This window comes from Eublepharis macularius, chromosome 16 (assembly GCF_028583425.1).
Source record: "Eublepharis macularius isolate TG4126 chromosome 16, MPM_Emac_v1.0, whole genome shotgun sequence".
Classification (NCBI taxonomy): domain Eukaryota; kingdom Metazoa; phylum Chordata; class Lepidosauria; order Squamata; family Eublepharidae; genus Eublepharis; species Eublepharis macularius.
This window is the reverse complement of record NC_072805.1, coordinates 44,465,503-44,490,083: the sequence shown is the minus strand read 5'-3', so window position 1 is coordinate 44,490,083 and position 24,581 is coordinate 44,465,503. Positions and strand designations below refer to the sequence as shown.

The following is a 24,581-nucleotide window of genomic DNA, read 5'->3' as shown; positions in this document are numbered from 1 at the left end:
TATTCTCTCATTGGTGAAGTAACAGTTTCGGATTTGTACTTACAGGGTCCTCTGACTTCACCTTGGGAAAAGCAGTTCTCAGCTCTAAGTGTGGTCAACAAAAACTTCTGCCAAACAATTTCAGAAAAACTAGGGAAGTGTTTCTACACATTCTCCCCCCCCCCTCGCAAAAAGAAAAAGATACACTGCCAAAGGGAAACAGTTCCTGAATACTTCCACAGAGCTTGGGGGGGGGCCGGGGGTAAGTGTGCAAATTTGTACCCAGATACTGAACAGATATACAATTTCTAGATTTCCTTATTACTCTAGCTAAGGAACATTGCTACTTAAAGTGCTTTAATTACTTTTTCATATATGGCTGAAACAAATGTGGGAGGGGTTAATATTCCAATTTTGTATTGAGCTAACAAATTGTAGTCCCTTTACCACAAATGAACTGTATGCAGTTTTCCCCAGGCCTCTTCTGAACAAGAATTACGTGCAGAAAAAACTGGAGATTTTGGCCATGAAGCACTGTTGTTCCATACAAAGTTCCTTAATCCAGAGCGGTATGTTAAACGGTCATATATAAAGCATTTCAACTGAACAGAAAAACTGCAGCTCTAGCAATGCAGTTCTTTCAAACTCAATATCTACTTTGCTGAAACAGCATTCAAGTGACAAATGACTTTAATCCAGTGGCTCACGGCCAGTAAGTTCTACTACAAGCAGACCTGTACGAAACAAACAGCTTGCTGAATTTATATGGGAGTAAACTGAAACAAACCAGTGAAGGTTCAGAACAACCTTTTCTGGCTCCTCTTAATTTTAAAGTAAGAAATGTTGTTATGTGGAGAAGACTCTCCAACACGGCACTTCACAGAATGAAGGCAAGTTCAAAAAGTGCCAAATATGAAATGCAAATTCTAACACTGACAAAAAAGTACAATGCAGAATTCAAAATGGTGGGGTGGGCAGTAAGAATCTGGAAAAGATAGACGTTTTAATTCACACCGAATGCTGCACTGGTTATTCTACCCAAGTAACCTGCACAGTTGTTGTTTTTAAAAAGCCAGCATTTATTCTTGCTTATTATCCTTTTCCCTGTTGAATTTCACAAACACGTTTATGGTTTTAACTATTTACTTAATACTGCTGCCCACAGATGATGATACACAATTCCAAGCAAAACAACATGTTTTAATAGCAGAATATGACAGTAATCTTATTACAGTGTATTTTTATCTAATGCAAGTGGGGATGCCAACATTCAATGTTACACTGAAATTTGAGGCAACCAAACTGTACAGAATGAAACCTGTGAGATTTTGCAAAGCTATGCCACTATTACAAATGGTCTTTTAAACGCAGTCAGATGATTTCATTCCAAAGTGAAAAACACCTTAAATAAATAGTAATCCTAGATATTCACACTGCACTCAAGACAGCAGAATCTAAAGCCTGGTCTGTAGATACAACAATTATTTCAAATCCGCAATCCATATACAGCAAAGTGCAGTTATCAAAGGAGTACAGGCAGATGTACTCCTTTGATAACTACACTTTGTTTAATTGCTGCTCATGTGAGCACTAAAATTGAAAATTTTCTTGCTGTATATGGATTGCGGATTTGAAATAATTGTTGCATGAATTTGTACATATTTATTGATTATTTATTGTATATGTATTTGATAGATTGCACTTTTGCACTTGATAAATTATGCACATTTTCTAACTAGAGTTGATTTTTTGTAACTGAGCCTACAGGCTGGATTATTTGCTAGCTTTTGGCATGCCGGTTGTATCCCCGTTGTTGGTTTGTTTGGTCTGTAGATACAACAGACTGTGGTGGCAGAACTGAACTGGCCGGCCCATTTCCGACTGCAAGTGATGGGTTGCATTTTTGAATGCTGTCACCCACCATTTGTCCAGACCACCACACATTAGTGGCCAGCAGCAAGACATACATGAGGATTGCTGAGACTTCTTTATCTTCAGCTAAAAATCTAAACATGCCTATGTGGGAGTTAAGCTCCAGCGAAACCAAAAGGGATTTATTCCCAAATCCATGTTTAGCATCAAGGTACCCACCAGGCTTGGAATTTGTCACTTACCTACTTGTTGTTAGGGAATAAAAGTCATCTCTGGCAAAGCAGACTTCAGTTCTGTAAACTGGATAAGCTTTTAAAAAATGTTTCCAGGCTGCTACAATGCCATATCAATATGAGCATACAGAAAATGCTAGGTGGACTACTAAACTGTGAGCAGCTATCTACGAGGTTGATAAACATCATCCTAATTCCAAATACTATGGTTCAATTGCTTTACTAATCAAAACTTAACACACATTTCTATGTGGATTTCCAAGAGCTATGATTTTCCACTATTATTTTCTGTCAAATTTATGCTGCTGCATAAGACAAGACAGTAGTATTTCCCCCAGGTCTGCACCTGGGGCACAGACTTTAAGTGGTCAGAGCACCCAATTTTTAAAAAAATCACCTAATCAAGCCAAACAAACATTCTTTCTATTTTAGCTATTTAAGTTAAACTCAGCACCACCCAACCTTAACAGATCAAAAAATCATGACATATAGAAAAGATGTGTACTTATTACAAAGAATACTCATGTTAATACTTACCCTTCAATTTGAAAAGATAATCATATTATTGTAACACTTTCAAGAACATGCCTCACTACACTATCCCATTACAAAAAATAATCAGGGTGGAACAGGAAGTTTGACATGAAAAGCAAGGGGAATTACCAGATTTCATGTTCAGACTTATCTACCTAACAAGTACAGAGTTTAAGAATGAAAATTCCTAAGCAGCATAACACTAAAGAGAAGCTATAATAGAGAATGAAGAATGAATCCTGCAGACACAATTTATTCAAGATAGTTTTTTTAAATGTAAGCTTAATTTAACAAGCCTATTCATGAAGAAAGGTAAGTTACATAAAGGTTTATACATTCTTAAACACTGTGAGCAGTTAAGTGAAGCTAAGAAGCTCCAACACCAACTTATAGACCAAGCTGCCTGCACAATGCAATTTTAAGATGAAACATTTCCACAAAAATCAAGGATTCTAGACCAACAAGTCCAAGGGAGCCACCCCAGTGAATCAGGTTATTAAAAGGAAAGGTTGTCACCTACCCCAGCAGGCGCAATCTCACTTACTGTATTCAGTTCGCTGAAACTGCATGGCATTCTAAAAGTATTATCTGAAAAAGGTGCTGGAAATGAACAGCCAAGACCAACATTCATACTGCCCTGTCAATGGTGTGTATTATGTCAATACGGCTGCAGAAATCACACATGACTCCAAACTTCTAAAGCTAAGTGCTACTAAAACTGCTGAGTTCATTTCAGGTACTACAAATCACTAAGCCCGCAGTTCGATCTTGTGTCAGTCATGATTTCACCAGGTGGTCTTAGAAGATCAATCCGCTCTCTCAGCCGGGATCCCCCCCCCCTTTGCCTCCCTCTCTCTTCAGACATGCACAGGAATGGCCAAAGTCCCTGTTGTTGCGCAAACACATAATGAAGCATTCTTACAGCCAGCAAGATTGTCATCTTCTATCTTAAACCACTGTTCCTACTTTTACCACTGGCCTGTTACTTCTCCACAACCTACTTACTTTCCAAATGGTCTCTTTGCTTTTTGAAAAATTCTGCAATGAGTTCCCTGAAGACTGGACTGCTGCAGGATACAGATGCAAGTTGTGGGCTTCTTCATCAGAATAAAAGCTATTAGAATACTTACTGTGGTTCTTTAGTGGTTCAGCAATTAGCTTTAATTTTTAAAAAAGCACAGAGAAATAAACTAGCTAGGCAAGGCCTTCATGGCAAGGGCAACTCAGAATGTAAGGAGAAAAAAATGAAGTTGGAATAGTGAGTTGAAAACATGTTCCTATCCTCCCTGCCTTGCACACTCACTTCCACATACTTTATATTTTATCTTACAATAGATTTTAATTATAAACTGCTGCTTTTCTGACTCGAATGCAGAATAATTACACTGAACGATCGTGAATTCTTGCATGGGGCTTTGATCATTTAAGAAGTGGCGTATAAACATTAAGCATTACTATCCACTGGTGTTTCTTGAACTGGCAACGAGCCATACATTGACATGTCAGTTTAGCTACCACAGATACATTATGAGCTGTTCAGCCATTACACCCACATGCAATATGTCACTGGTTTCTCCCTAATGACTTCTTATATCCAAAAGAAATCCAAGGAGCAGTAATTTACACAGCATTGCCACAAACAAAACAGGATGATAGAGTGTGACCTCCCCAGGCCAGCGAGTAGTAATAGGAACCCCAACTTTACATAGCCAAGCACAACACCTTACCCATTGCACCATATTAGGTCTTTAATAAACAGTCCTCCATACTCTGGAGTTAAACAGGCCTTACTGTTCAGTATCAAGACAGAGGCATTATTGCCTGCCATCATTTCCCTCATAGCAAGAAAGCCAAGGAAAGGTTGTATTGAGATGGACACCTCCCCAAAACTTCTCAAGCAGAAGAGAAGGTGGTACCATCTGAGAAAGCAGCTCTCTGTTTTTGTTCTGACTTAAAGGACCAATAGCTCTCAAGACAGAAGAAACAGAGAGGCAGCCTAGTGCAGTGCTAGTGAGACCAGCATTCTCCTGTCTTCAGCAGTCATGAAGTTGTGTTATTGTTGCCCTGAATTAAAAACAAAAACAGCACTTAGCCAGCTACAAGCATAACCCAGCTTTTCAGGTCTTGTAGCCTTACGGATAGTCACAAAAACAGACACAACAAATGCAACCAATTAGTTTGCTACTTTAGTATTCGCCCAGAAGCAACTGCTGTTCATTGCAGGTGAGTTTCTTAAGACTCCAGTTGAGCTTCAGTTCCAAAGTGATTATCTAAAAATTCAGAACTACTGGTTGTCTAATCATAAGGTCATCTCTACAGGCAACAGAGAAGTTTAGCAGATACAGCACTGGGCTCACATTTGTTAGACCTGCAGCATGTCCTTCCTCTGCCATGTACAAACTGCATGACAGAAGGGAACTACCTCACAAGTCTGATGAAAGTAAAAGCTGAAGTACTTTGATATTTTAAAGCAGGATATAAACAAGCAAGGCGCTAACACTCTATAACTTTAGAATGCTTACACATAATTGGCCATTTTACTGAATTTTCAAGGTAGCCAGTAACCCAACTTAAGGTTTAATAAATCAAATAATCTCAATCAAATGATGCAGACTTCCAGTGCACACCCAACAGAGAGGCAGCCTTCTACGGCAGAACTCCAAAAATAGTGCAGCATCAGCATGTTTCTCAGTTCTGAATAAAAAATATGTCTTTAAAGAATATTCATGTTATAATAGGCAAACTAGTTAGCTTCAAACTACCGCAAAACTGCGCCACTTGATCTATGGAGATTTGTGTAGCTCTTGGTGCTATTTTCCCTTCATTCTTTGTGCACACCGGCATTGACCTCTGTCATGACCCCCCTCCCCAACATCAGAGGTATCCATAGGTGAAGATTTATCAGACAGTGTAGACTGGCATCTCAGTAACAAATCCTCTCTCGCTCAAAGTAGCCTTGTTTGAATACTCAGGATCAATTTGACTGTCATTCTAAAATGGTATTTTTCTACAAATCAGATGCAGGGGTGTGGGGGGCACTCTTTCATACACAGACTTGTAGGCTAGATGATCTTTATACTTAAAGGAAGTTGTATGAATGGAGGCTATCCCCACAGACCATCTGTACAAATGTGTATACTATAACCTGGGAGTGCTGCAACCCTTCTAGCAATTATTATCTACCCTATGCTTTTTATAACCATCCTTACTATTGACCCATTTACCACAATGCAAACCAACAAATCAAGTATTTTCATTAGGTCCAAAGAGGGCATTATAAACTTTTAAAAATACAATGTTCATCCGCCGCCACCCCTCCCCTAACAAGATGTCTGGCAACTACACAACGGAGAGCGGGGAAAGAAAACACCTCAGATAAGCGCATGAAGAAACAAATGGATGCAAGTCACCCCAACATTGCTCAACTCAGCAAACACTCAGAAGTTGCTGCTCAGTCAATGCAATCCTTGGCACTTGTTCTCCCTGCTTCGCCTCCTCCTCCAGAGAAGGTAATGCCTCTTTCCTGCATTCTCCTGCTTTAAAGAAAGAAAACAAAATAGCCTAATGATAGGCCCAATTTTCTCTCTCCTTCCTAACCAGCCATCATCTTAAAAGTAAGAAATTAGCCTCTCTCATTCAAACATTGTACAATTCAATATGAATGCATACGTGCAGGTAAGCCCCTAGATTCATCCCCCGTTAAGGATACAAGGGATCAAACTATAAAGCCACAGCAATCCTATGCAACTACTTACCTGGTTCTCAAGACCCTTGACAGAGTAATTTGTTAATCTATGGGACATGCTGCTGGCCACGGCTAGCGATTTGTATGCCACTTCAGAAATCCTGTGCCAAATGCATGTGCAATAGGTACTTTTTAAAAGAGCATATTTAACAACTGAACCCAGTGAGACTTTCCAACACAAGCCTATAACCATCTGCCCTAGAAAAAAGTTCCCACATGTTTTAACAGGACTTTCACATGAAAACAAGTGGGCATTGGACTGCATGTTTGCCATTTTCAGGATTCAATTCTATTCACTTACTCTTGAGAGTTGACTGCCCCCCCCACCATGACCAAGCCCAGTGATCCTTTCCATGGCTTATTTCCTCAAAAAGCAAGCACCTCTCCCCTCATGTTTCAACAGGGCTTTGCTCTCAAGTGCACACGTTATTGCAATCTTTACTTTAGAGAAAACAAGCCATGGGGTCCAGGTTGAAAATTGACAGCAACCCTACCACACCTGCTGTCTGTGGAAGCCAAGCCCTCGTCACTGTACCACCAGAGAGGCTTTCATCCATGGTTGTTAAGCCATGTCTCCTTCCAGCAGCAAAACCCAATCTGTGTTTCGATTATGCATTTTAAGCACATGCATGTAGGGTCAAAGGTGTTCAATGGTACAAGAGAACCATATAGCAATAGATGCTGCGCTAAGCTCCTCTGGAATAGTTCTTGGTATTATTTTTCTTTCATTCTTTGTGCACACCAGTATCTACCTCTGTCATGACAAAATGAGGATGTGGGGGCTCCCCGGGGGGCAATCAGACATACACAGCGCTGACAAGACAGCACAGATTCCTGAACAGTTTTGATTCAGAACTTAGTTCCTTGAGATTCTCTCCCCAGTAAAGAGTGATTAGGACAGCTAGACTTAGGATAGCTAGCTTAAGTCTACCCACATCAACGGAGTAGGTGACTTTGCACAGGGTAAGATTTCAGTCAAGTAGATAAGATTTGGGTCCAGTAGATCCTTAAAAACCAACTAAATTTCTACAGTCTGAGCTTTCAAGAGTCAAAGCTCTCTTCTTCAGATACACTTGAAGTGGAAGCATGTAAGGATTTTACCCAGCCAGAAGGTAGGAGGAGTATTTAAAGTAGGAGTGTAAGGTATAACAATACTTTAATTAGAGTTGGGATGTCAAAAGAGTGCTTTGGGTTGCAGTATTTGGGCCGCTCTCCCACGCATGCATTCTTGCTTACTTCAGATACTTACAGGGGAGTAAGCATCACTTGGCACCCAGCAGAAATTACTCCCGAGTAGACCCGCAAGAACCCGTCACTGACACCCCTCCCCCCAACTCTTAAGGGCACAAAAGCTAGACCAGAATCAAGCCTTGTGCCTAAAGCAGTCCTGTAGGGTTGCCAACCTCCAGGTGGGGGTTGCAGATATCCTGGGATCCCAACTGATCTCCAGCTCCCACGGAGGAAAACGCCTGCTTTGGAGGATAAAATCTGCGGCCTTATGCCCCACTGAGGTCAGAAGACATTGCTGCCTCTGTGGCTCCTCAGGTAGATCCTCTACCTTGCCCACCTCTAGGCGGAGCCCGGGGATCTCCAGGCCACAGAGATCAGCTCCCCTAGAGAAAAATGGCTGATCTGGAGGGTGGGCTGCAGAGCATTATACCCCGCCGAAGACCCTCCACAAACCCCGCCCTTCTCAGGCTCCACCCCCAAACCTCCAGGGATTTCCCGACCCGGAGCTGGCAACCCTAATACCGACGGCGCCCGGCGAGGAGCGCAGAGGCCGGGCCAGGCTTGGAGGAGAGGCCAGGCCTGGGCCCGGAGGAGGCCCGTCCAAGGAAAAGGCCTCCGCGGGAGAGCGAAGCGGCGGCACGACTCCCGCGGCGCCCTTACCTGCGCGCCGTTGACCGCCATGGCGGCTCCCTCCCTCCCGGGAGGGACGAGGGGCGACTCGGCCTCTCCCTCAGCACGCCTCACGCCGCCTGCCCCGCCGCCGCCATCTTGTCTCCTCGCGCGCACACACCGAGAGGGGGAGGAGGGGGAGGCGCCAGGCGGGGCGCCCGGCCGCGCATGCGCCGAGGCGCGCGCGCGCTCCCGCGCGCAGGTCACGGGGGGCACGTGTGAGTGGCGCGCGCGCGCGCGCCGGCGGTACGCCTCAAGGGGGACAGACGTTCCGCGCATGAGCAAAATCTGGGTCGTCGAACGAATGGGAGGAAAACGACGTACTGCGCATGTCTGAGACTGAGCGAGCGAAAAGACGCGCTGGGGAGAAGGCGCCGCCGCGCGCGTGCGTTCCTTTCGTGCAGGGTGTTTTGCGCATGCGTCTTGCTAGAGACGGAAGGAAGAGGGGCTGGAGTATGCGGCGTGTCTACGCATGCGTACGCCTTCCCTGAGGCAAGAAGGAAGGGCCACTTCTGCGCCGGCGCTGACAGAGAAAGTGGCACATTGAGTGGGAGAATGAATGAATATGAATGAATGAATGAATTTACGAGTGGGGTGGAGGCATGTGGGGTTCTACCGCTGCTTTCTAAAGCCGGTGGCATTTTTAAAGGAGGAATTAAAAAGTCTTGCTTTGCCTATTTAATGAACTATTAATTTTATTTTTCCACGTACCATGTTGTAAATGATGATGAATGTTGTTATTACAGTCCGCCTTTCTCACTGAGCTCCAAGGCGGATTACATAACGTCTGGATCTTGTCCGTCTCTAAAGTGCCACCAGGCTCCAATCCTGCTGTTACACAATGCAAGTGTATATCATATAAATTTTGTTTTAGTTATAGTCCAGCTTTCTCACTGAGACTCAATATTTTATTAATGTTAATTCGGTATTATAAAGAGCCATGGTTATTGTTGCAGAATAAAATTAATGGTAACAATTAGCATTTATTTGATGCTAATGTTAGTTATTAAAAATATTTTTTATTAATTGCTTTCAGTGTATGTTTGGAGGACTCGTGATGCAGAAATGTTACTGGATTCATTCAGACTTGGGTTGGAGAGCCTGGATGAAAGATTCTGTGGGAAATTCACATAATATTGCCTTAATTCTCACAGAGGAGAAAAAGAGGGATGTGCATACAGCTAAATAATAGTATTATTGAGAATTGAAAAACGCTATTTTCAAGTAGGTAGGCATGTTGGTCTGCAGTAGAATAGCAGAATTTGAGTCCAGTGGCACCTTAGAGACCAACAAGATTTCCAGACTATAAGCTTTCCAGAGTCAAAGCTCCCTGGTAGCTGAAGAAGAGAGCTCTATCTCTTGAAAGCTCGTACCCTGAAAATCTTGTTGGTCTCTAAGGTGCAACTGGCACTACTGTTCTACTATAATTTTTTTTAAATGTTTCCTGTCTGCTCAATTTCTGAGGATAGCATGCCTGTAATTCCAAGCAAAATTTGTTTCAAAGTTCCTTGAGTGCCTCTGTAAAACAGAGCACGCCTATTGTGAAATAGTTGCGATGCTGCCAACTGCCTCACTGGACAGATGCTATTATTGCAAGACTCATGTTCCATGCCCCAGTCTCCAGAGACTGTGGGAGAAGGAACAGGTGCACCATTACCATTACGTCACATCAAATGTGGGTCTCTGGCAGGCATCAACACAGCTTGTTTAACGTACCCTGTGTGCCCGTCCCCTCCTCTGTGTATGGGCAGAGCTACAACTGAATGCTTCCCAGTTTGAGAAGCCTTCACCCATAGACCAGTTTGCTGTGATGGCAGAATGCAGATGCCCAGTCAGATTGCTGTGAAAGAAAGAGATTCTTTCTCACAAATTGGGATTCTGAGCCACAGTTGAATTCTAGTTTATGGGGAGGAAACGAACACTTCTCTGCAATCAGGTGTCATGGCAAATTGGCATCGGGTGGGAGGTTTCTAAGACCCGGAAGCTTTCATAGAATCAGAGAGCTGGAAGGAACCTCCAGGGTCATCTAGTCCACCCCCCTACATAGTGCAGGAAATTCACAACTACCTCTCCACCACACACACCCAGTGACCCCTGCTCCCAGCCCAGAAGATGACAAAACGCCTAGCCAAACTGGCCTGGAAAAAAATTGCTTCCTGACCCCTGTGTGCATGAAGACGAGGAGGAAGCATGATAAACAAGCCATGTTCGTGTGCACATCACAAACAAGCAGGATTTCCAGGATGCAGGACCCCATGGCAAACACAGGATCCAGCTCTTCTGACCCACGGCCAATATGCTGCTGTTTTACTGCAGTGATATGCTTAAAGCCAGATCCTATGCATAGCAACAGATGTGCATAGCGCACACCGAGGCCAGAAGTGGGAAGTTGGCAACCACGTATGTATTCAAGCCTCGCTTTTTCAACACAACACAGAAGGGCAATGGATCACATTAGAAAAACCAAGCGTATCTTTCTCTGTGCCCCTCTCTCCCAAGGCTTTAAGGCCTGCTGGGCTCAAAAGGCCTGCTGAAGTTTTCCGATTGGCTCACCGAGACTCCTCCCCTCCCTGTCGCTTTGACACTCCCCCTCTCGTGTCCCGTCGCTGCTGGAATCCTGATAACGGCTGCCATTTTGATTGTCGATAGTGCAAAATAGTGAAAATAAATAAAGATTGCCGCATGTACGGCATCTAAAAGAATTATGGCAATAATAGTAGTTAAGAAGTATACAACCACCAGCAGGGTTAGCACACAATGAGAGCTGTCCAGTGGGTAATTTGAGTAACTAGTTGACAAACTAGAGTCTCCTATAGAAGAGAAGCGCATTTTCAAGACAGACACACAGCCAGAACCAGAGTCAATAAAGGCTTTGTTGAAAACCTCAGTATCTCTTTATTTGCAGGCTTACCTGTTTGTAGGCTTGGCAAGGAGGCCCTTGGCTAGAACTTCCATTGCTTCCAGCTGCTCACCATTGCCAAGATACACATTACCACTCGTTTCAAAGCTGCTAGAGAGCACCATAAAGCTATACAGACAGGCCAGGAAAGCCTCCAACAGTGTCATCTTAAGCAAAGTTGCACCCTTCAGAGTCTTTTGAAATCAATGAGCTTAGAAGGGCAGAAACCCTGTTTAGGATGGCACTGTAAATCACAAGCTTCCAGGCAATCAGCGTTTGGCTGTAATTATGCAGTAGAAGTTTAATTGTAAATAACACATAAAACAACAGGTTACAGTCTTAAGTGTTAGCCAAAAAAAAATGTCTAGTAAAAAAAAGTACAAAAAATTCCCACAAAAAGTCTTTAAAATAAAACAACACTTGGCTTTGTCTGGACTGGCAGCGTCACTCTTCCCCATCCTTATCGTTTAGATTCCATCTGAACGTTGCGATTTGTCAAATGAAAAAGTAGTATATCCATCTAAAGTGAATGTATTACCCATAGACACAGAAGGGCCGAGACAAGGGATCCAGTACCACAGGGGCATAAGCTGCACCTCCTTGATTCTGGTAACTTTTGGCCTAGCTAGTGAAGCGGCAAATTCACAAACCCAATTGCCCCAGAGCAGTTTGCTCAGCCTCCCGTCCACCTTTTGATACCCAATGCACCTGTGATTTTAACACTAGTAATTTTCCCACATGCCACTCCCTTTCTGGCTGAAGGCGTTGTCTTCCGCTTAAGACATCCTTCCATCTCATGGCTGCATCGGGCCCATAAGATGGACTGGTCTGTCATCTGCTACAGCAGAGTCCATCCATTTCTGGTTTTAAGTCTAACCGGATTCTCTCTGGCCTCCCACCTTCTGCCTGTGTCTTCAGGCAGAGGTTCTCCTTCCGTTCTTTACCCACCACCATTTTCAACAGCCGTTTGGGTAGTATAATCCAACTCTCCTCCTCATTTGGACTACATTAACAGTTGTCATAGAATAGTCGTCAGCCTGATGGAAGAAGAAACCGTTGTTATGCCTCTCCTATAGTTCCCCGATGTTGTTCTCAAAAGTTGTGGGTGGGGGGAGATAATTCAATAGAGGATTTGTACATATTCTTCCTCCAAGGGTGAGCGATCATCTCCCTTGATCCTGATGACGTTTGCTTTTCGCTTTTTTCTTTTTGTCATCCGACCTTGATTTTAGCACACAGACGCAAGCAGAAACCCCGGCAATCGCTTTTGGAAGATCTGTCCCTTTCTGCCACTTATTTTTCTCTCTGTCGTACACCTGGACTGTTCTGGAGAAGACGGTGTCTTCCCAACTGTATCCCCCAAGGATATAGATCTTGCCTTCCCAAACAGCTACTCCAGATTCACTGTTGGCTTCCAACAAGGAAGACACCCGGGTCCACTGATTACATTGCGGGCTGTAAGACTCCACGGCCAAGATGTCAAAGCGGGTCATGGTTTCTAGGTAGTCGTCGCTGCCACCGATGGAGTAAATGTTTTCCTCCAAAGTACACATGCTGTGCCAGCCCCTGGCAGTGATCATGGGCCTCTTCTCTTCCCATACATCTGTGTGATAGTCGTAGCAGAGGAGGTTTTTGCGGTAGGGACCAACTTGATAATCATGGCCTCCTGAGATGTAAACAAGTTTATTGTGGACCGCTCCAGCATGACCGTAGGTAAGCCTAGAGCAGAAAAAAGAGATGTCATTAACTGTGGGGGACCTTCCAAACGAGGTGAACGTTTCCAGGGTTGCTGTTTTTTTCTGGGTAAAGAGGTGGTGGAACTCTCAAGAGGGAAATGAGGAAGAAACACACAGGATTCCTTGAAATAATATAATTTCACGCACTATTGTCGAGCTTTTTCAAGAGGTGCTGGAACTCCGTTCCACCACGTTCCTGCTGAAAAAAAGCCCTTACATTTCTGAAAGTCCTACATATATATTGTCTATTGAACGCAACAGGTTATTGAGTTCCCCAGCAAAATCAGGTTCCAGTTTACAGCAGGTAACCGCTTGATCTGAGGCCGCAAATATGCTTCTCGATACCTTCGTCCTTGATGTTCATTTTTATTTATTTTATTTATGTCATTTATAGTTTGCCTTTCTTACTGAGACTCAAGGCAGATTACATAGAGTGAGGTTAGCAGTCAATATCAATATCATTCTCAGTGAGAATGGTGGACTATAAATAAACAATAACAACAACGGTATCAGCTTCTGCAATTCATCCAGGCCTCTAGTATCTCAGGCCAGTTTGGTGCAGTGGTTAAGAGCGGCAGGACTCTAATCTGAAAAACTGGGTTTGATTCCCCACTCCTCCTCTTGAAGCCAGCTGGGTGACCTTGGGTCAGTCACAGCTCTCTCAGCCTCACTCACCTCACAGGGTGATTGTTGTGAGGATAATAATAACACACTTTGTAACCCACTCTGAGTGGGCATTAAGTTGTCCTGAATGGTGGTATATAAATCGAATGTTGTTGTTGTTGTTGTTATCATGCAGACAAGGGTCTTTTTACTGGTTGCCATGCAAGATTATTTTTAGCTGTATTGAACTTGAGGCCTTCTAACTGGTGTAGTGGTGCAGCGGTTAAGAGCGCGGGACTCTAATCTGGAGAACCGGGTTTGATTCCCCACTCCTCCACTTGTAGCCAGCTGGGTGACCTTGGGTCAGTCACAGCTTCTAGGAGCTCTCTCAGCCCCACCCACCTCACAGGGGTGTTTGTTTTTACAGGGATCATAATGACATACTTTGTAAACTGCTCTGAGTGGGTGTTAAGTCATCCTGAAGGGCGGTATATAAATCGAATGTTGTTGTTGTTGTTGTTGTTGTTATCTCATCATGTGCCCTCCCATTGAGCTATATCATTTCCCCCCAATCTGGAAGAGGCTTCCAATACAGCACAGCAGAAAGCTGTGGTCGAAAAAGAAAAATGAGGAACTCCAGTGTATTGGTGGAAGCAGTTATTTATTGACTTGTTTCCCCCCCTCCTTTCAGTTCTGAAGTATACTCAAGAAGGGCTTGCACTTGCATATACCTATGTGGATTTTTGCATCAGAGTCTCATTAACTATGACTTATTTATTTATTTACTGTGTTTATACCCTGTCTTTCTCCCCAACGGAGACCCAAAGCACTTTACGTCATTCTCCTCTCCTCCATTTTTTCCTTACGACAATCCTGTGAGGTAAGTTAAGCTGAGAGAATGCAAGTGGCCCAAGGTCACCCTGTAAGCATCCATACCAGAGTGGAGGATTCGAATTGGGGTCTCCCAGATCTGAGTCTGACAATCTTAACCACTACACCACGCTGGCTCTCTAATGCTGGAGGCCAAGTGTATAACTTCCTCCATTCGTGAAGCAAAATTTTTTATCCTCCCTGGAGCTCTAAGGTCCTTTTTCTACCTGATGTTTTCCCCACCCCAGCTAAGAACATGTGTTAATTTTTCACAACGTAAAATGACCCGGTCTGGCAACTGATTTCCTCAAGGTTACCTTGGCAAGCCTGCGACATATACCCAATCATCTTTCTCAGGGCTGTAGATCTCCACAGATGAAAGTGCTCCATTTTCATTCCTTCCACCAATAGCCACAAGCATATCTTTTATGGCTGCCAGATAGAAGTCCACTCGACATTGTCTCATGGAAGCCAGCTGCATAAAACAAATCAACATCTTTGAAGAGTTATTTGTCATGCTCTGAGATAACTACAATAGCATCTTCACCAGAGCTCATTTCGAGGGGTAACGCGCAGGAACGCAGTTCTGGCAGTTCCCCAAAGAGGTCACATGTCAGGTGGCCCCGCCCACCTGACATTCTGCCATTTTGGGCTTGTTTCAGCCTGGATTGGGGCTGAAATGGGCCGGATTGGGCCTCTGATGGGTGGTGGATCACTCTCCCACTCAGCAGCAGCCCAATTTTGGGACCCTTTTCAGCCATTTTCAGCCCCTTTTTGTCTATTTCGGCCTTGAATAGCCAGGATTGGATCCAAAACAGCCAGGATAGGTGATGTCAGGGTGTGTGGCATATGCAAATCAGTTATGCTAATGAACCACTTCCAGTGATTACAAGGGGTGTGGCATATGCTAATAAGTTATGCTAATGAATTATACTAATGAGTTCCTCCAGCTCTTTTTCTATGAAATGACCCCTGATCTTTACCATAGCCTAAGCCAGTGATAGCGGCTTGGCAGCTTGCAAACCAGAAGAGGTGCACAAAACTATCCGCAAGTTGTGAATTACCTGCCCATCAGTGAAAACTGGGGTTTATAAGAACAAGAAAATGACACTGAATATCTCAAAAGTAAGAATCTACGCTCCTCTTAAAACAGAGTATAATTCCATCCTTACTTTTAATTCATCATTCAGTGAAAACAGGCATTCAAGCACTTCTGTAAAATTGATGCCACTCATTTATTTGATCCAGGAGTCTTAATTCTTGAGCCTCTTATGGAGGAACTACTCAAGTAGTTCCATGACCAGTTTTGAAGGATTAAAAAAAAACTGGAGAGGTTGCAACTGTGAAAAACTACCATTTTCCAGTGGAAGACCAGAAGGGAAGAGAGATTTTTTAGCCATTCTCCCTATAACCATCCCCCCCTCACAATAATCACTAGAGGCAGGCATGAACCGAAATACAAACCAAAATTCATTATGAACCAGGCCAGTTTGCGGTTCGCGAACTGGCGGTTCGTCAGAGCCCATTACTGATGAACCGCCAGGAACTTTAGGCCAGTTCGTTTGGTTCGTTTTTCAGTTCGTCACTGCAGACAGCCTGGTGTTGATCAATCAGTTTCCTAGGCAACAGGGGGATAGGATTTCTGCAGCCCCAGAAGTGACATTTTCATGAACCAAATGAACCGGTTCGTCAACCGTGGCAAGTTTGTGAAAGTTCGTGGTTTGTGAAATGTGATGAACCACAAACCGCAGAGTTTGGTATTTTCCTGGTTCGTGCCCACCTCTAATAATCACCTACCACCAAGCTACTTTAATTCCTACTTAAAAGACATTCGGTCCTTTGTTCCTCTTACAATGTTCTCAGGCACTGCTATGAAGGTGATTTTTGCAAAATGAAATGGAAGATTCCCACAACTCTAAAGAGTGCAGCATACTGAGTTCTGTGACCGAAGCTCTATAGCTTGTTAACATAGATGCCCAGCATCTTTATTCAGATAGACAGATAAGACAGATAAGAGAGATAATTTTAAACTGCAAAGAGAGAATTCCTTTCCTTTGCTAACACATACAAAAACTTAAAGGGGAAATAAGCTATATGTAGTACAGCTCAAGCCTCACCTTTATCCATTGGTTACACCGAGGGTCATACCTATATAGAAGATTGGAAGCCGCATCGCCACCATTGTCTCGAGAAAAGCTGCCTCCCGCGACAAAGATGAATCCTCCAAGCACTACAGCACAGTGGTGACTCCGCCTCGCCGGGAGGTGCGTTTCCCGCACCCACTGTCCCCTTTTGGTGTCTAGAAAGCAGGTGTCATCGCTCAACTCCAGGCAATGTTCTGACACCTCCCCACCTACGAAAAGAAGCTTCTCTTCACTTGCACGAAGAACGGTTCTCTGGTTCTGCAGGAGCGGCTGAGCTGTGATATTGTTGTGATAGTTGACGGCTTCTTCGACAAAAGTCTCGCAGTTGGTTTCTTTGGGGATGAGAGAGCAGACTGCCGGTTTCACTCTGTGTAGAAGGTCACTTCTTGGGATCAAGGGGAAGTGAATGTTTTCTAAGACCCGGTAGGCCTCTGTTTCCCTTTCGGGATACTGCGTCACCCACAGCAGTGCAGCCTGCAGCAAATCGTGCTCGCATTCCTGTTGGACATCGTTGCTACCAAGGTACTGGCACAGTTTCTGGATAGAAACATTCTGCAGGAAATCCGAGGTGAAGGAGAGTGTACCAAAGTTTCGCAAGATGAAAGTGTCGATGTAAGAGTCCAAGCGCCTGAGACTGTAGATGGAGGCCAGCTCTTGAAGGTACAGGTAATTCTCCTCATTGACCTCGTTCTCCAAGTATTCGCAACAGAAGTCGACCACCTTCCAGATCTGCAGTAGGTGAGCCGTTTCCAAAACGTAGTCAATATTCCCACCATCCAAGGATAGCTCACAGCCATACAGGAAGTCAATGATGGCTTTGAGGCCAATGTATGAGGCCCCGAAGAGCTCGACTTCCTTCTGATAGGCCTCCCGCATGCCAATAGTGAACATGGAGTTGAAGTAGTCGCTGCAGACAGCTAGAACGTTCCGATGGGCTGGAACTCTTTGCTCCTCTGCTACTAGGATGATGTCACAAAAGAGGCCCTGGTTCCTCTGTTCATTCAGGCTCCGAAGAACTAGGTTGGAGTGGTCAGCCCATTGGTACACCTGAAATAAAGAGTGGATGTCAAATACATGATTCTCTTCAGCAGCTAGGACAGCAGCCTCCCTATCAGAGAGACAGGGATGCCCAAGAATGGTATCTTTGTCAGAATCACTTTTGTCTTCTTTATTCTCGGCATCTTTAGTTCCAGTTATTTTATTAATACTCATAGACCAACCGGTCATAAGCAAACAAGAATAAATACAATAAAATATTGTATGTGAAGACACAAGTACAGAATTTTACATTAAGAAATAATGCCACAGACAGTCATTTTGCAACTGCAAGAGTCACATTTGGATCAATATCTGCTAATAATTTATCTGCAACCTATTGTTTTGCAACAAAATTCCATTTTTGGATATAAATTGTCATCCATTTGTTATGGACCAAATTAAATTTGTTGCAATCAATAAAATAACATTCATAATATTTGATTTATATACCGCCCTTCAGGGCAACTTAATGCCCACTCAGAGCGGTTTACAAAGTGTGTTGTTATTATCCTCATGAAAATCACCCTGTGAAGTGGTTAGGGTGGAGAGCGCTCCAAGAAGCTGTGACTGACCCAAGGTTACCCAGGTGGCTTCAAGTGGAGGAGAATCAAACCCGGTTCTCCAGATTAGAGTCCTGCCGCTCTTAACCACTACACTAAACTGGCAGATAGTGTCATTTGCAATCACAAAGCTACTCAGAAAAAGACACTCCTAGAAACCTACCTGCTAGTTCCCCTAATGGCAGGAAATTTAGTCTTGCCTTAGAAAATAATATTCTCTATTTCGGAACCATTAAAAACTTGCAATAGGCAGGTGAAGTCTTTGGGACTGTGAGATCCAGACAGTATAGGGAACATACCCTTCTCGCTCTATAGCCGGTGCTCCCTTTATTGTAGTGTAGAATTCTAGATTTGATCCGTTTACACGCAGCAGGATATTCCATTTGATTAAAAAGTTCAAAGGAGAGGCCCAGTCTCTATAGCCCGTCGTCAACTCATTTTAGCCATGAACTTTGGAAACCATCCTTAGCTAGGAGATTCAAAAACCCATTTGCCTCCTCCCGGTTGAAGAAAGCTAAGCCTCTGTTGTGCTGCCAACCTTATTACACTCCAGGATATTATGTCGAGTCAACAGCAGGGCTTTTTTTCAGCAGGAACGCGGTGGAACGGAGTTCCGGCACCTCTTGAAAATGGTCACATGGCTGGTGGCCCCGCCCCCTGATCTCCAGACAGAGGGGAGTTGAGATTGCCCTCCGCGCCGCTCAGCAGCGTGGAGGGCAATCTAAACTCCCCTCTGTCTGGAGATCAGGGGGCGGGGCCACCAGCCATGTGACCATTTTCGCCGAGGGCAACCCACTGAGTTCCACCACCTCTTTTCCCAGAAAAAAAGCCCTGGTCAACAGATTATAGTATCAACCAAAAAAGTTGTAGTCTAGCAAACATAAGAAGAAAGATGCACAAATACCAGACCTTTGAAGTTTCACTTATCTTGTGAGGACGAGAAATTCTTGCCTGTCTGGTTCCCTCCATGGTGATCCTATGTACGCCGAGAAACAAAAAAACCCACGTAAACAGCTTTGTATGAGCCAGTCATGCATATATGTGGCCTATGAGGTGTATGTTTTAATTTTCTGTTAATTTAAAATATTTTACCATTTTGCCTTGAATAATAATAATAATAATATTTGATTTATAAACTGCCCTTCAGGATGACTTAACACCCACTCAGAGCAGTTTACAAAGTATGTTATCATTATCCCCACAACAACCACCACCCTGTGAGGTGGGTGAGGCTGAGAGAGCTCTGAGAGAGCTGTGACTGACCCAAGGTCACCCAGCTGGCTTAAAGTGGAGGAGTGGGGAATCGAACCCGGCTCTCCAGATTAAAGTCCCGCACTCTTAACCACTACACCAAACTGGCTCTCATTTATGAGAACTTTGGTTCAGAACACATCAGATACAAAAGTTAATAATATCACCCCTGAAAACCACCAGCTGATAATAAAGTCAGCTATACAAGCAGCAATTAAAACAGTAATAGTGTGCCGAGCAACTACGTTGTGTCCTCCTTGAGTCTCAGTGAGAAAGGCAGAAATGAAATAAATACGAATTAGTGAACCACAACTAGTCCCGGCACAGACAACCTGGTTCCCCCTCCATTTGCGTGTTTCTATTCATTGCTCCTGAGTTCAGGCAACACTTGCTGGAAGCAGCCCTCTAAACGAAACCCAACAACCACAAGAGCTGCTCCGTAAGTACAGAACTAATACAAACAACCTAGCTATCCGGAGTAAACAATGTATTACATATGTATAACCATTTTAATAAGTATAAAGTGCGAAAGTGCTCAATGAAAATAGTCAACATCACAAGTCAGTACAACTGTAAGCATATCCAACTGGTGGGAAAATAAAATGTCAGTTTCATAGAGTCTCTAGAATGCACGCAGGCATTCAGAAATGATTCACTGGAAGAATTGTAGAAAACAGTCTCTGTAGCATACGCCTGCAGAAGTGTTTAGACAAGCCACGGTTGCCAGCCATACAAGGTTGTTTGTATTAGTGGAAGCAGCCCTCTACTGCAAGCAGATTTTTGTGACTGCTGCATTTTTAAACTGGGTGGCAGAACTGCATGTCATCTGTGTGCATGAATCAAAGGTTAGGAGCCAACATTGTGTGCATTGGGATCTCACCAAGCTCCTACCTCTGACTGTGCTGATAGGGTTGCCAGCCTCCAGGTAGGGGCTGGGGATTTCCCAAAGTTATAACACATCTCCAAACGACAGAGATCCCCTGGAGAAAAGGTAGCTTCAGAGGGTAGACTCTATGGCATTATATCCTGCTGAGGTCCTTTCTCTCCCCCAAACTCTGTCCTTCCTCAGCTCCACCCCCAAATCTCCAGGAATCTCCCAACTCGGAGTTGGCAAGCCTAGCAATGCAGCAGAGAACTATCTTTACCAGATGACAAGGAAGACAGCACACCCAAGGGGCTCATTGGGTTCCTTCCATCTTCCAGAACGGCTGGAATGTCAAAGCCCTCCCCGACCGAGTTGGCAACGATTGTGCCAGATACCTTGAACTGGCTGTACCAGTCTTACTGGCATTATATTTTTTCATTTCGTAAAGGGAGAACTGCTTTAGTTGGAAAGGGATGAATCGACCTGTAAAACAAATCCTTGGCCAGCCCTGCCAACTCACAACTGCCACAAGACAAAAACTAGCCATGGGAAAACACCCTTATTATCGTCATGATTTTCTGTCTACCAAGCAGTCCCCAAAACCTGTCCTATCATTTAAAGGGGGGCGGTTTGCAAATTATTTGACTGCTGGCCCTGAGAGGTTATGGTCACAGAAGCAGCTGCTTAAAATGGTAAAAGTAAAGGCAGTCCCCTGTGCAAGCACCGAGTCATTACTGACCCATGGGGGGACGTCGCATCACAACTTTTTCTTGGCAGACTTTTGTTATGGGGTGGTTTGCCATTGCCTTCCACAGTCATCTACACTATATCCCCAGGAAACTGGGTACTCATTTTACCGGCCTCGGAAGGATGGAAGGCTGAGTCAACCTTGGGCCGGCTACTTGAACCCATCTTCTGCCAGGATCGAACTCAGATCGTGAGCAGAGCTTGGGCTGTAGTACTGCAGCTTACCACTCTGTGCCACGGGGCTCACTGCTTAAAATGGAGGCAGGTAATAATAATAACATTTGATTTATATACCACCCTTCAGGATGACTTAACACCCACTCAGAGCGGTTTACAAAGTGTGTTATTATCATCCCCACAACAATAATCACCCTGTGAGGTGGGTGGGGCTGAGAGAGCTCTGAGAGAGCTGTGACTCACTTAAGGTCACCCAGCTGGCTTCAAGCAGAGGAGTGGGGAATCAAACCTGGCTCTCCAGATAAGAGTCCTGCTGCTCTTAACCTCTGCACCAAACTAGCTCTCACAGTGGTTTTGACAAGTTAAGTCATCTTCACTTGGAATTTCATGCATGCTTAGGGAACCGCCCTCAGATTAGAATGGGCCAGCATACTATCAAAGCCAGAGCTTGAATTCTTGCTCTGAACACGAAACTTAAATACATTTTCTCAGAGAATAACTGCTTACTGTTCTACATGAAGCTTGATAGCTACTCTAATATGTGGAGCCAAGCAATAGAAGGAGAACTGGATGCGATACAATGTTTAGAGGACGTAATCGCTGCTCTAGGATGGCCTTCAGCTCGTAAAGCCATCAAGAAATTAATTATGAAGATAGACGTAAACAGCACCAACTGAACAGCTAGGAGGGTTTGTTCTTCCCTCTATCTGGGGATTACTCCAAGTTTTACGATTCCAGTGTAGTTCCAAAATACAAATGAGCCATTATGTTCGCCAGACTAACAATGCAATCCTAAAAAGAGTTACTCCAGTCTAAGCCCACTTAAATCAATGGGATTAGACTGGCGTAACTTGGTTTAGGATTGCACTGTAAATGCACTACCTTCTGCAGTCTCTGAAGGCCGCATTTTGGGTATTCCTTTTTCAAACAGATACGGCAGCTGTGGTTTGGGTGCTATCGAATCTGTAACTCCTGTTTTATTTGAATGTCCCTGGTACAACAAAGTGAGACAGAAACGGATTAAACCCCTGACATTACACCAGGCAGAGTCTATACTAGATGTTTTAGTTCCTAAACTCAAGAGCTGAAAATTTACTCATTTTAGCCAAATTTTTATTCAGGCCATGAGAATTCAGGCAACTTATAAGAAATCAGCCTTACCCATGTTAACCCTCTCTGGCCTGAATTCTTCCTTTCTTCTTCATATTTTGAGTTATGTTTGATGGATATTACTTAAGACTCATAGGTCAGAAGAGGGTTGCCAGACTCCAGGTAGGGCCTGGAGATCTCCCGGAATTGCAACTGATCTCCAGGCGACAGAGATCAGTTCCCCTGGAGAAAATGATTGCTTTGGGGAGTGGACTCTATGGCATTATACCATGCTGAGGTCCCTTCACCCTTCAAACCCTGCCCTCTCCAGGCCTCACCCCACAAATCTCCAGGAATTTCCCAACCTGGATCTGGCAACCCTAGAGGAGAGTAAGAAAGAAAAGAAAGATAGTTAGAGAATCCGTTGAGTGGGGCCCAGAGAGACAAAGATCCTTTCCTGTCAGTCAAACACAGTTAGTTGTGGACAGGAGGCCTAGGAGAATAGATGGATTAGCGTGGGCAGTCCCGTCCTGGCATGAGGTGTAAAAGTTAAGACAATTTTTTTTTTTAAAGAAGAGGGAGAGAGTACATTGTTGTGAAGTATCATCTGAACAAAATCTTCCACAGTTCCAAATGGCTAAATATAAAGCCACTTGGATAAGATTGATTCCAGCTCAGAAATTAAAACAGTGTGTCGATTTTGTCATGCAAAGCGGTGAAATGAATTGCCTGGGAGAGAGGGGTGCCCCCGCAGAACCCCTTTAATCTTATCTAAAAAGCTGAAGATTCTTCAGGTGGTGCTAGGAAGCGGAATCCACAAAGCAACTAGAAATGTTTGCAACTGCATTTCTTGGGAATCAAAATAGTAGAATCCAGTAGCACCTTTAAGACTAATCAACCTTATTGTAGCATAAGCTTTCGAGAACCACAGCTCTCTTTGTCAGATGCAGAGAGCTGTGGTTCTCAAAAGCTTATGCTACAATAAAGCGGGTTAGTCTTAAAGGGGCTACTGGACTCTTTACTATTTTGCTACTACAGACTAACATGGCTAACTCCTCTGGATCTCTGACCTTGGAAATCAAAGGCATCCAAAGAGCCTGTGGTTTCCAAAAGAAGCGGCAATAAGCCAGTATTCCAAGCGGGGTGGAAAGGAGTCCAACACACAGTCCTTGCCCTGAAGTCAGTGCCCTTGGGATGCCAGACTCCAGATTTCTTCCACCACACTTGAAGAGGCCTGTCTGCCATCACCCGAAGACCAACTCCACTTAGTTCAATAAACCTGCCAGCTGAGGTGTGTTCCTCTGAAAGAAAGAAAGAAAGAAAGAAAGAAAGAAAGAAAGAAAGAAAGAAAGAAAGAAAGAAAGAAAGAAAGAAAGAAAGAAAGAAAGAAAGAAAGAAAGAAAGAAAGAAAGAAAGAAAGAAAGAAAGAAAGAAAGGGCTCTGAATGCCAGAGCTTGATCTAAGGAAAGTGGGCGTTTCCCATCATGCCACATCCCGAGATGCTCCAAAGCAGGCATCTGTCCCAAGGAAGCTCTTACCGCAGGGCTCACGGCTGCTGCTCGTGCATTTCTCTCCTCTCCCTCTGCAGCCATGTCTTATCCAGGAAATGCTGGCCAGATTGAAAGAGGAACACGCCAATGAGAGGAGAGAGAGGCAGGCCCGCAGGGTGGGACTAGCCGAGGTTGTGGCTCTGTGCCATCCAGCCAAGTCTCTGGAAGCGAACAAGAGAAGCAGCTGCCGCTGCGGCAGAGAGGTCAAAGCTCTGGGCATTAAGATTCTGCTCAGGCAGAGGAGAAAGTTGTTTTCTCTGCTGGCTTGGGGGGGGGGGGGGAGAAAGTCTTTGGCTGGAAGGCAGGCAGGATAATCTAGGGTTGCCAGCCTCTGGGTAGGGGCTGGAGATCTCCCAGAATTACAACTGATCTGCAAGCCACAGAGATCAGTTCCCCTGGAGAAAACAGATGCTTTGGAGGGCGGACTCTATGGAATTATACCATGTTGAGATCCTTTCCCTCCCTAAACCCTACCTTCTCCAGGCTTAACCCCCCCCCCCCCCAAGTCTCCAGGAATTTCACAGCTTGGAGCTGGCAGCCCTATGGGGTGGATGGTGGCAGGGCTGCAGTGCTAACTGGCCTGGAGAGAGAGAGAGGGAGAGAAAGAAAGAAAGAAAGAAAGAAAGAAAGAAAGAAAGAAAGAAAGAAAGAAAGAAAGAAAGAAGCTCAGTGGTTGAGTATCTGCTTGGCATGCAGGTCTCAAGTTCAATTGCTGGCATCTCCATTTAAAATGATTACATAGTAGGTGATGTGAAAGACCCTTTTCTGCCTGAGACCCTGAAGAGCCACC

The 24,581-nt window shown here is 44.3% G+C and overlaps 2 protein-coding genes across 2 annotated transcripts in view; both read right to left on the bottom strand.

Moving 5' to 3' along the window:
- USP10 (ubiquitin specific peptidase 10) overlaps positions 1-8,370 on the bottom strand; it is a 36,510-nt gene extending 28,140 nt beyond the window's left edge. Inside the window, exon 1 of the mRNA XM_055000475.1 lies at positions 8,254-8,370. Within this exon, the coding sequence (XP_054856450.1) occupies positions 8,254-8,274 (21 nt within the window). The 5' untranslated portion in view covers positions 8,275-8,370. The remainder of the gene's footprint in view (positions 1-8,253) is intronic.
- Positions 8,371-11,154: 2,784 nt separating this feature from the next.
- Positions 11,155-23,845, bottom strand: KLHL36 (kelch like family member 36). Its single transcript, XM_055000506.1, has 5 exons — positions 23,780-23,845; positions 19,022-19,088; positions 16,488-17,561; positions 14,688-14,845; positions 11,155-12,880 (listed from the first exon to the last, which is right to left on the bottom strand). Exons 2-5 carry the CDS (start codon positions 19,079-19,081, stop codon positions 12,325-12,327), a joined length of 1,848 nt encoding a protein of 615 aa, XP_054856481.1. The 5' UTR covers positions 19,082-19,088; positions 23,780-23,845; the 3' UTR covers positions 11,155-12,324.
- Positions 23,846-24,581: the final 736 nt, after the last annotated feature.